General features: G+C 40.8%; 1 protein-coding gene across 2 annotated transcripts in view; it reads right to left on the reverse strand.

Moving 5' to 3' along the window:
* Positions 1-230: 230 nt before the first annotated feature.
* mettl15 (methyltransferase 15, mitochondrial 12S rRNA N4-cytidine) overlaps positions 231-11391 on the reverse strand; it is a 40625-nt gene continuing 29464 nt past the window's right edge. Inside the window, exons 4-6 of one of the 2 annotated variants that reach the window (XM_008310001.3) lie at positions 8579-8767; positions 7789-7967; positions 231-1956 (exon numbers count right to left, since the gene is read on the reverse strand). In XM_008310001.3, the coding sequence (XP_008308223.1) occupies positions 1526-1956; positions 7789-7967; positions 8579-8767 (799 nt within the window). In that variant the 3' untranslated portion in view covers positions 231-1525. The remainder of the gene's footprint in view (positions 1957-7788; positions 7968-8578; positions 8768-11391) is intronic. The other variant, XM_008310002.3, reaches the window with a different exon arrangement.

Consider the following 11391-nt stretch of genomic DNA (forward strand, 5'->3'; position numbering starts at 1 on the left):
ACATCCAGCGGTGGGTCGGAGTCTGTCATTGTGGAGGAGAAGAGAAGATCGACCTGTTGATTCAGGCAGGAAAGAACAGTTTTCTTTCTACATCACCTTCGTCTTTTTGTGCTCTTTTAAATGATCAAATAAAAAAAATAAACTTGAAAAGTAGAAACGTAATCAAACTGACCTGGAGCTTTGGTCCTGTCATCGTTTTTGTTTTAATGTTTGGTAATCCAGCCAAAGGTGCTATGTTTTCAGTCTTTGTGTCTTCTAAACAAATCATTCAAATCTTTAATAAAAAATGTTTTAATTGCTACAGGTAAAAAAAAAACATTTGTGTGTCAATGTGTTTTTGGCTAAAATAAACACTAAAACCCAGCAGTAAGATAGATTTTCTCCGAAATATGGTCCGTGGGCAAGTATTCAAGCTAAGATAAACTCGCTCTGCCCCTGAAGTTTGCAGTTTGTGTGTGGGGTTTCTGTTGAAACTCAAAGTCCAAAAACATGAAGACTGGTCATTACAATATGGTAGACTGTTGAGGAGGACCAGGGTCAGCTCTCTGTAGGCTTCAAAGGTCTCATTGAAATTCTCTCTGTGTGGTAGAGCATAATTTAAGGATGTTTTCGAACAAATGTAGCTGCACGGCCTTTAAGTCTGTGGTTCACATATAGAATCAGGACCGAGTTAAAGTTTTGCTGTGCAGTTATTTATCTCAGCCGTGAGGTTACAGTTTCCATGGTTTTTTTTTTTAGAGAATTTGCATGTGATAAATAGTTATCCAGACCTCCAGCTGGATTTCCAGTAGGAGGGTCTGTTCGTGGGACGTGGAACACAGTCACCTGCATCGTTCAGCATCCAGTCGTGTCAAAGGAGAGGGACGTTCAAATAAACAATATGGCTCTGCTTTATATTTGATTATAACCACGTATAATTTTAGACACAGTTAAATGTTGCGTGTGTGCCTCTTAGTTTCCAAGGTAACAAGTAGGGTTATATTAAGAGTACACTAAACTGGGAGTGGAGGAAAAGTGTGAACAAACCTGAAGACGCAATTACAATAAGTACAATAGTAAAGATCAAAAGGATGGTAACACTATCGTCGGAGAACATCAGCGCCACTGCTGACACTGGTGTCATTCAGTACCTACTGGTTCAGGATGTGCAGCAGAGCAGTCGCTCCATCAGACGTCAATGGAAAATTACATACAAAACAGCAGGTGAAACAACGGGCCCCACGGTGGAGGAGTGGTCAGTGCTCTTGCCTTACAACAAGAACAGTGGGTGGGTTTTTAACAGGTACTTTGGTTTTCTTCCACAGTCACAAACAACATGCTGGACTAGGTTGGGTTGACCAAAGGTGGGGGGTGTGATGGACGTCACCCAGTGGCTCCGACCTCAAAGCTTCTTATCATTGAGGCTGCAAATAATTTCTAAGAAAAGTTTACATAAACACCAAAAAGAGCCACGTGTGTAGGGATAAATCTGTATTTCCCACATTATTGTGATTAATTTAAAAAAAACAAAAAAACAAGAACATTGTTAACATTTCGTTGCCGCCCTGAGTTTAGCAGAGCGTCCTCGTGGATTGTCAATCACATCGTCCTTCTTTGGGACCGTGACCTTTCTTTGCAGGGGGAGCCAGACAGCCCTTCCACCGTCTCCGTTCTCATCCTGCGGTTTTTCTTTCCTGCCTTTTTGCTTCTTCGGGCTGAAGTGATGCTGATCTAGGTTTGACAAATCGTCTCCCCTGAGGAAACGCTTGACCAGTCTGTCTTCGAGTGAGTGAAAGGTGATCACACACAGGCGTCCTCCCGGCCTCAGCACGGCCTGGGCCGCGCGCAGGCCGGCGTGGAGTTCGTTCATCTCGTCGTTCACAAAGATGCGTAAAGCTTGGAACGTCTTGGTGGCGACGTGCGCAGGTCTGTGCAGTCGGTCTTTACGCGCGTAGGCAACGGCAGCAGGAAGTGATCCTTAGGACAAAGAAAGCAGAGTAAGGTCAATTATAGTTGTAGAGGTCAAACGCAAATAACAAAGCTGGCTCCAATTACTTCAAAGAAGTCATTTCTTTAACTATAGCACTAAAATATTATTTATTATCTTTAACTTATCTTCTCTAGCCCACAGGAAATATATGTACATATATATGTAGCTACAGTACATGTCCATCTACAGTAAAGCTGTACAGTACTATGTTTTTATTTACAAACTAGAAACAGGAGGGGGCACTAGTGCAACTCAAAGTCTGACAGCTGCCAAAGAAGAAGTGAGCTGACTGTCAGAATTGTTTTTTTAAGCCCTTTAAGAAGAATCTCTTGTCTTCCAAGCCAAGTGCGAGCTGTAGAAGACAGAATTTTAAAATGACACGACCAACTAAATATGAAGCCACTTTTAATAAATACCTCGTGTTATTTTTCTAAGATTTAGTTCTACCATATTTGACATTTTTTCTGTAGTTGCTTTCAGGTAAAAAAACAAAACAAAATAAAAACCCAAAACAAAACAAAAGAGTACAGCCACTTTCTTGACACTTTAAGAAAGTTATGTGTGACACAAACCGCCTCCTGCCGACTCCCCTGTCACATTTCCAGATCATGTCCGAGTAGGCCCGTGAGAAAATACAACGAGGGAGAAGCTCTGGATATTCACAAATACGTGTGTGCGTGGGCGAGTGGCCTGCCTCCTGCCTGCTCAACCCAAGTGCCACCTGCATGTTCCAGACACATTCGCCTGCTGTTCCGAACGTGGCTGACCCTGACGAAATGTCCAGAATTGACTTTACAGGAATTTTTTTAAAGGTCCATATCTGAAAAAAATGTCACTTGTACAGAGTGGAGTTTGAATAGGTTTTAACACGGAGAAAACTCTGTTTACTCTTTAACTTTCAAGCAGAGGACACTGAGAAAAAAAATGGTTTGCTTATGCTCGTGTCCAGATAAGTGCAGGATGGAAAAACACAAGCAGTGGAGATGGAAGGCTGCAGATCTCCTGCCCTGCGGTGATTAACAACGTCGTCCGCTGCTCTTAGTCAGTAAGTCATAATATTAATAAATACCCATACTATTTTTAAGCTCGGGGAATGTTAGATTAGTCTTCCGACATGCAGTTAGTAAATGGTTTGGCTGGGAGCCACAGCAGAAACGGTATTATTCCAGATTATTATTCCAGACCTGTGTAGGATGCACCACAATCGGTCATCTTTTTTTTAGGGTCTTTCTGCTTAATTCTCCACTTAAATTTGGCTAAAGCTGTAAAGTAAAATATGAGATTATTTTTGTTGGGGTTTTTTTGCCTTAAAAAGACACGTTCTGTCTTTTTAAATTTTCGAACAAATTCAATATGTATTTTAGCCAGCGGTTAATTAATGAGCAGAACAGAGGACATTAACTAGTGGCAGTAAAAGCCATTGTTTTTTTACATTTGTAAGTGCATTTGTTATGCAAGCTACTGTTCACTGCAACAAACTCTGCTTTCCGGCTAACGCTAAAGTTGGAGATTAAAGGTAAACTTTCCCCATTTCTGACTGAAAAATATTTTTTATCATTTCCTTGTACGTCAAAGTTGGAGCCATTTGATGAACCTATGAACGGTTGTTTTCATTGGCCAAACACTCTTTTTTATTTCCATTCAGAGTGACTTTATTGTGGTGGTGGCCATGGCAACTGGTTTGCCACTAGAAAAACATGTCTTATCGTCACGCAGTCTCAGCGTTGGAGGTTGACAGTGATGCTACGGCCTTGAAAGAGACAACTGTTAACTTTCACATCTCAAATTTTACACCGCGTTATCTGATAAACTTCTATTCCACACCACAGGCTCGACTTGGAGATTACTTTGAGATGGAGTATTTCATGTTCACACAACAGGTTTTTACTTTGATGTAGGTAAAAACAAAGAGGAAACACTGGCTGGGTACGAGTTAAATTTAACATGAACTGGGAGAAAAAAAACCCAAGAGATACTCCAACATCAAACTCCCACCGACTGATTGTTTTGTGACAGTTTAATGCTGCTGCAAAATAATGACTCACATGAGTCACCTTTCACTGAGTCTTCACCTGATGAAGAGCAGATCTGTCTCAATATTTAAGGAGCAGGTTAGGAAACTGAACAGAAAGTAAACGAAACAAAATTAAAAATGTGTTATTTAAACTTCCACTGGTGAGAGCAGCACTGGTGCAAAAGTAAAAAAAAAATAAGATAAGGTAAAATTTAGGCAAAGATATAGATATTTTATATTGTGTGTCATGTGGAAAATGTCAAGTTTGGTGAATTGCTGCATTGACCTAATCCATACTCACTGAGACAGGACTTGGTATATTTTTAATTTAAGCCCTAAAAAAAGAGTTCATTTGACACATACTTTACAGAAAAGCAGGGGATCAAAACAGCTCTTTGATGTTAGTGAAGAGCACCAACCATTATTCTACTGAGGCCCAAGTGCAGTGCTCTATAAATGATATTTAGCACTGATAGTAACATGCCTGAGTAAAAAGATGAGCAGCTTTTTTTTTTTATTTGGTTCGAGGATGAATGTTTTTTTTTTATTTGAATTTTTTTATAATTTTTTCAACTACATTTCAACTAAATCATCCTAAAGCTGATGCTTTCACTTCCTCCTTATTTGTTTGATTCTAACTCAAAATGCATGTGAATGTTAGCAAAGGTCATTTCCGACTGGAAACATGCGGTAAAACGTTTTCGTTTCTCACAACCACGTGAAAAATCATCTAAATTCACAGAAGAGTAAATGTCAATCCGGTAGTTTGAGTGACATGGAAACTTCATGAACTTTGCTGGACGCCACAGAAACAAAAGCGTCATCACCAGCCCATAACCACCGGCGAGAAAACAAAAGAACAATTAAACACCTTCTAGACCCAGAGAAACAGCTCTAAAGGCAGAGTGAGCGATGTGGCATTTCTCTCCTCCTGCACTAAACAGCCCAAGGTGTGACTCACGCTGGAATCAATACGATGCCTGCGCAGCACGGCCCAGCCCTGGCCTGGCCTCACCACGCCCTCTGATCTCTTCCTCTCTCTAATCCATCTCTCAGTGGTCCTACACACAGATCCACGGAGAAGACCAGGGATTACAACACAAAGGTCCGGTGTTTGATGCTCCGGTTCGTCATCTGTGGACAATGTTGGCAACTCTCTACTATGCAATAATGATTGTTTATTTTGTATTAATGAGTCAATTAATTCTTACAATATACCATTTGGAGAAAGTGCCGTTACATTTGTCAGGGGATGTTAACTCGCTTTGGTGATGAGAGGAGCAGAGGAACGAAACAAAAAGAAAATCTCATTTAACAGAGTCAAATCACAGGATTTGCTTTGTTGGAAAAAAAAAACAACAACATTCCAACGAATTAGTCACTCATCAAAAGGGTTGAATAATTTATTTGTTAATTACTTATTGACTTTAAGCAACACTGAGAGCATAAGGGTGATACATCACCTACATAGTTTATTAAGGCATTAGTGTGTCGACTGAGCGCAGGGAAAATATTAAAGAAGTAGACGCCAGGGCTGCTTTTTTATATCCTGCAGGGAAAATATTAGACGCCAGGGCTGCTTTTTTATATCCAAACTTAACAAAGGGGTTTTATCTTCTTTTTTTTTTACTTGTTTTTATGACTAAGGACAATAAAACAACCGTTCTGGTTGACAGGGCCATGTTCAGGCTGCATCGGCCTCATACTTCATTCAAATAGTTGTACTCCTAAATACACGCCGAACAAGTGACCGAAATCTCTGAAACCTTTTATCGCAACCAGCTGCACGGCGGCCAGGAAGTGTTATGTGTCTTCCTACCACAGTTCAGCGTCTCATTGTCAAATGTCAGAAATCTGGATCAGAACAAGTTTTATTGTCAGATTTGTTCTGCTACGATATTAGCAATTTAATAAAACACCTGTGGTAGCGCCTTAGCGCCGTCTGTGCTAATGTCTCTTTCAGGTTAAATAATTATAATAGGAACTTAATTGATCCCACACTGGGGAAATTGTTGAAATCTGCTGCAACAGGCTGCCCCCTTGGAGGCGCCAAGTATGTGGTTTGTCTGGGGCTCGTGCCCAGGACCTTCCGAGTATGAGGTAGGCGTGACTAGCACTACACCACAGAACCACAGCACAGTGGATAGATAAGGAGTTTACACCTCATCAAGTCACTTTTTTAGTTGTTTTTCCCAGCGGCTTGGACTTGTGTCCAAAGTGCTACGGAGTGAGAGCAGCAAAACTAGAGTGAAGATCTATGTGGTGGTAGTGAGATCTGCTATGATGGTTGGATATTTGGGCAGAGTAGATGAAAAGGAAGTGGCAGAGCTGCTAATGGGATTAGGAATGAGCTGATCAGAGAAGAATCGAAGGTAGATCAGTCGGGAGAAAAACAGTGGTAGAAGGCCGGGGGAAGATGGTTTGGACACATGCTGAGGAGAGATCGTGGATTTATTGAACAATGTAGAGGAAGGTTAATGAATGTAGTGAAGAAGGGCATGAAGATGGTGGAAGTAAGAGACCAAAATACTCCCGATCAGGATTATCTGCTTAGCTTTTAGATATGAGACCAGACTGACTGTAGGTGTGAGAGTGTATGCTGTTTGTCTCTAAGGCAGATGTGTACAAATTCTGGCTCGGGGGCCAATTGCGGCCCATAGTCAAATTTTATAAGGCCTGCAGCCTTTGTCATAAGATGACCTGAGATGTTAATTTGACCCTCACACATGATCACCTCATCAAATCTGACCCTCTTTGAAAAGGTTTTGGACACCCATGCCTTCAACTATATGTCAGCATGACAACGACTGGCTGCAGCTCCTCCTAATAACATTCAGCAATAGAAAATATGAATTTGTATTTCGAGGAGGAAATGTAAAAATATGTCAGTAAATGTCATTATGTGCTAATTAAATATGTGCTAATTAAATATGTGCTAATTAAATATGTGCTAATTAAATAGGATTAATATCTAAATCTCCACTGCGGACAGTGAGCCTCAAAAGGTCCGACTTCAAACCAGATCGTATTTGTCTGACTATAGGCTGACATGCCTGCCCACCAGTGAACACAGACCTCCTCATCCTGTCTCCTGTTACTGTGCATTATCTGTCTGAATAATAACCAATAACAAAGCCACACCTGCAACTTTTCTCAAATCGAGTCCACTTGGATTGTTCCAAATAAACATGGGTGGTGGTGACGTGCTTTGCTTTTCAAACAAAGATCAAACTGCTGCTCTTACTCACACCTGTTCTCCCAGGGTGACACTGACGCACATACTGCTCTGTGCAATAACAATTGAAATGACATCTCACTCCTTCAGACGCTCAAATCTTCAGGCAAAGGAGGAGGAGGAGGAGGAGGAGAAGAAGAAGAAGAAAAACAATCAGTAAAAACAAATAATGTGATCCAGTCTTAATGCACACGTGTGTGTCTGAGCACATGCGGGTGTTTGTGTCGCCGTGTGTTTGTGGCTATAGAAACGAGGAAAGGGGAAGAGGAGAAGGATGAATGTGATGAAACGGAAGAGAGAGGGCTATCGTGTGTGACATACTGTTTAGGTTCAGTCACACTCGGTTCCAGACACTCCAGCCTTTGTCTTTATGTCACCTTCCCCCCCCCCCCCCCCCCTCTTTCAAAGGAAGATGTGAAGGACAGACACCCAAACCACAGGCAGGAAACAGGATCACCGAGCGGGTAATTTTCTCAGATTCCACTGGGAGACAGCACTAATAACTCCTATTTTTCCCCCCACAGCTTCCACCGAGCTACAGGGATTTAAACAGTATAGTATCTCGCTAACCTGCTACCACGCTGGCCAGCTGCTGTGTCCTGGTGATGGGGTTGACACGGCGTGCCATTACAATGGCTGAAGCTATTTTCCTGGCGTGTCTTTCTTCCCCATATGCAGTGAGGATGGATGCAAGAGCCTGTTGATCCAAGGTATTCACAACGTCAGCAGCGCAGGGCACGTCGAGGTACCTACGCACAAAGAGAAGCCCAATTAAGCTGCTTGACGTCACGTCCTTGCTGAGAGCATTGAATCCTGACAACTCTGAGATGCAGCTGAACACCTTTATGGTTGACAGTTATGAATAGAAAGGATGTAAGAGAATAAAAAAGACCAAGGCAATCTGTGCAAATTCTCACAAACAAACATAAAATCTTTTTCTTTTCTGGCACACTGTGCTGCCATAATTCATTTATGTGTGTGAAAACATTCATTAAAAATTAGATTTTAATCCCAGTGACTCACACGCACACACAGCCACTTACCCAGACACGCAGATGAATATGAAAATAAAAGCACTAATGAATTTTCTTTGTGTGTTCAGATTAATTAACAGCAACAGCATTTTTTAAAATTATTATTTATGATCACTAAAAAAATCCACGATAAACTCAATCTCTCGCAGAGTCTTTATGAGTGAAAAAATGAAAACCAACTATTTTGAGATCTCCATTGTCCTCTGTAGTTTGCAGCTCTCTGTGTCAACAGTTTTATTATTCACTGCTCCAGTGGCCGCTCAGGTGATTTTAAGGCACCGCTGCTTCAGCGTCTTCGTACGGAGAGCAGACATCACATCTCTTACCTGTCTCCATCCATTCTCATATCCAACGGCCCGTCTCTGCTCAGGGAGAAGCCTCTGTCTGACTGATCCATCTGCATGGAGGAGCAGCCGGCGTCCATCAAGACGGCATCAATGCTGCACGGCTGAATGTTCATGTCGGACAGCAGGACCTCCAGCTCACTGAATCTGCCAAGCAGTGGTTTCACACCACTATGGACAACATTCAAAATGAATAAAACATAAACAAAGATAAAACAACTGTTAAAAAATAAATAAATAAAAATACCATGTACACGTGAGTGCATATGGAACAATGTTAGCAAGGTAGAAATAATATAATGACAAAAAAAGTAAATTACAAGATAGGGCCTTTGCATAGTAGTGTAAAATTTGGCTCAACATTTAGGTTTCTGTGCTGTGTTCCTGGTCAAAAAAAAAAATTGTGTTCATCATGTGTTCTGACTTATTTCCTGTGACTGTGATACAGCTGCACAAACTTATTTTACACGTACAGACCTGAGAGAGGACACTTGATTTATATATTCAGTGAGAGTACATGACATACTTGCTTTATGGAAGTAAACATTTTGCAGTGTGTGTTGGAAGAATTGTTTTTGTATGTAAAAAGTTCATTGAGGCAAAATATTTTTGGTGAATTCAGGCTATACCAATACATCTGACTGGCCTGTTTTGACAATTATCATGTTAATTCTAAAATAAATTAAATATAAAATTATTTGTATTTACATAAAAATCGACAGACAGACAGAGAGAACGACACAGACTGACTGACTGACTGACTGAGTGATTGATCGATCCCGAGCATTCAATCAAGACAACAGCTATTTCTTTCTGTAAGCAACAACACTACTCAGAAGAAAACTGCAGTGATGGACCTCAAAACCTAGCCCCCTCAAAAACCTTTGTACTTGCATCATATTGATATTACATGTCTAAAGATCATTATGATCCAACGCCATTGGAAAGTCTGCCACTAGGGCTGAGTAAATGTAGAGCTGTGTATTATCATTCATTGACTGTGGTTACCAGTAAGTAGAGGTACAGTTTCCTCTTTAATGCATAACAAATGTGATTCCATGCATTGTTTTCCATATTTTACTGTTTTAAAAAAAAAGCGAAAATAATCAACTAAAGTCAAAGACAAGACAAATCCGAGCGATAATGTCATGTTTATCTAACTGATTACTCAGCAGTATTTTACCAGCAAAATTACATGTTTGCATGGAACCCAGCTGCATGTCTTGTTGAGATCCGACCATGTTTGAGAGGGGACTATGAACTCAGTCACAGTTCCTGTGTACACCAGCGGTGACATCCTCCAGCCATGTTCATGCATTTTTGATGTGACCTTTTAACACTGTGTGAACACAGATGAGAGCAGAAGGGAAAAAAAGGACTTGAAATCCATACATTTACAAGGTTCCTTATGCATCTGGCTGCCAGGGATGGAAATGGACGTTGGTAAGTTAGGAACCTTACACAAAACGTGGACCAGTACCAGACCGGCATCTTCACTTCGGTCATAGCAAACAAAACAATGGCAGCTGTTATATTCCAAATTTTAATATAACTGAACCTAGTGCTGTCATCCTGATCTCATGTTGTGGATTGGATTTTTCAACTGGATGTTCCTCAAACTTAACTGGAGGCTTTTCCAAAAAAGAACAAAATTAGCAGGTTATCCATCACCAAAGCCAAGACAAGTACCAAGGGAGAAATTTCGCAAATGCTGCCAGGACCTTCTACTGCTTAGCTGTTGCTAAGCACTCTCCTGCACAGTGATTTATGTGTTGACAAATCCATAGTAAGGCTTGGAAAGTCCTTGTTGCTTCCTTCCAATTTATGCACAATATCCTTCTGTTGTTCACCATCTTTATTGTATTTTTCCACTTGGTATTCAAAGTTGCAGGTGCACATTCTTTGGTCAAGGATTATGTATTTTGTTTCGCTACATTCATCTTTATTGATTCTCTTTGGAACTGAACTCAACAAAGGAAATCTAACTACTAAAGTTTTGTGCCAAATCATGATTCTCATTGTTACCTTTTGACCTTCTTCTAGCCTTGGGGTGTCCAATGTACGGCATAAGGCCAGATTGTGACACTCGAAAAACATCCAATGTACGGCAAGAGGCCAGATTGTGACACTCGAAAAACATTTTATTTGTCCCTAATTTGTCTATTTTACCACTTGCTAGAATTAGCAAACAAAAGTAAACGATTTTACCAAAAATGTTTTCACCGCGAGCACAGCTATACCTAGAACACACACGCACACCCCGCTGCACACAAACGGATACAAATCTCATGCTCCCCCTCACACACTCACAAATAGACCGTCGCCCCATGCACACACATATATACACGCACACACCCCTTTGAAATCTCACGCCCTGGCCCCCAGTCACTTTTACACACACACACAAACAGAGACGTCAACCCAACCCCTCCCAGCAGCAGCCACTGCTCTCATCACCTTTAAGAACCTCAAAACACACCTGGACTAAATGAAACTGATTTTGCACTGACATCTTGGATGAATCATGTCATCCACAGACTGTCACTTTTCATGTAGCTGTTTCATTCTATCCATCTATCTATCTATCTATCTAACCATATGATATATATGAAAGTACATACTTTGGTATGTACTCTACCACATTCTCTTCAATAATAGTGTTTTCAAAATCCCAGGAAAAGTAAAAATTAAACATGCAGCCAACTGTAGCATGCTTTTTTTAAGTAATTCAATTTAAAGGCCTGGCATTACATATAGATAAATCACTTATATCACAGGGATATATGAAGCTGTAT

The sequence above is a fragment of the Cynoglossus semilaevis genome, chromosome 5, assembly GCF_000523025.1.
Source record: "Cynoglossus semilaevis isolate Cse_v1.0 chromosome 5, Cse_v1.0, whole genome shotgun sequence".
NCBI classification, from domain to species: domain Eukaryota; kingdom Metazoa; phylum Chordata; class Actinopteri; order Pleuronectiformes; family Cynoglossidae; genus Cynoglossus; species Cynoglossus semilaevis.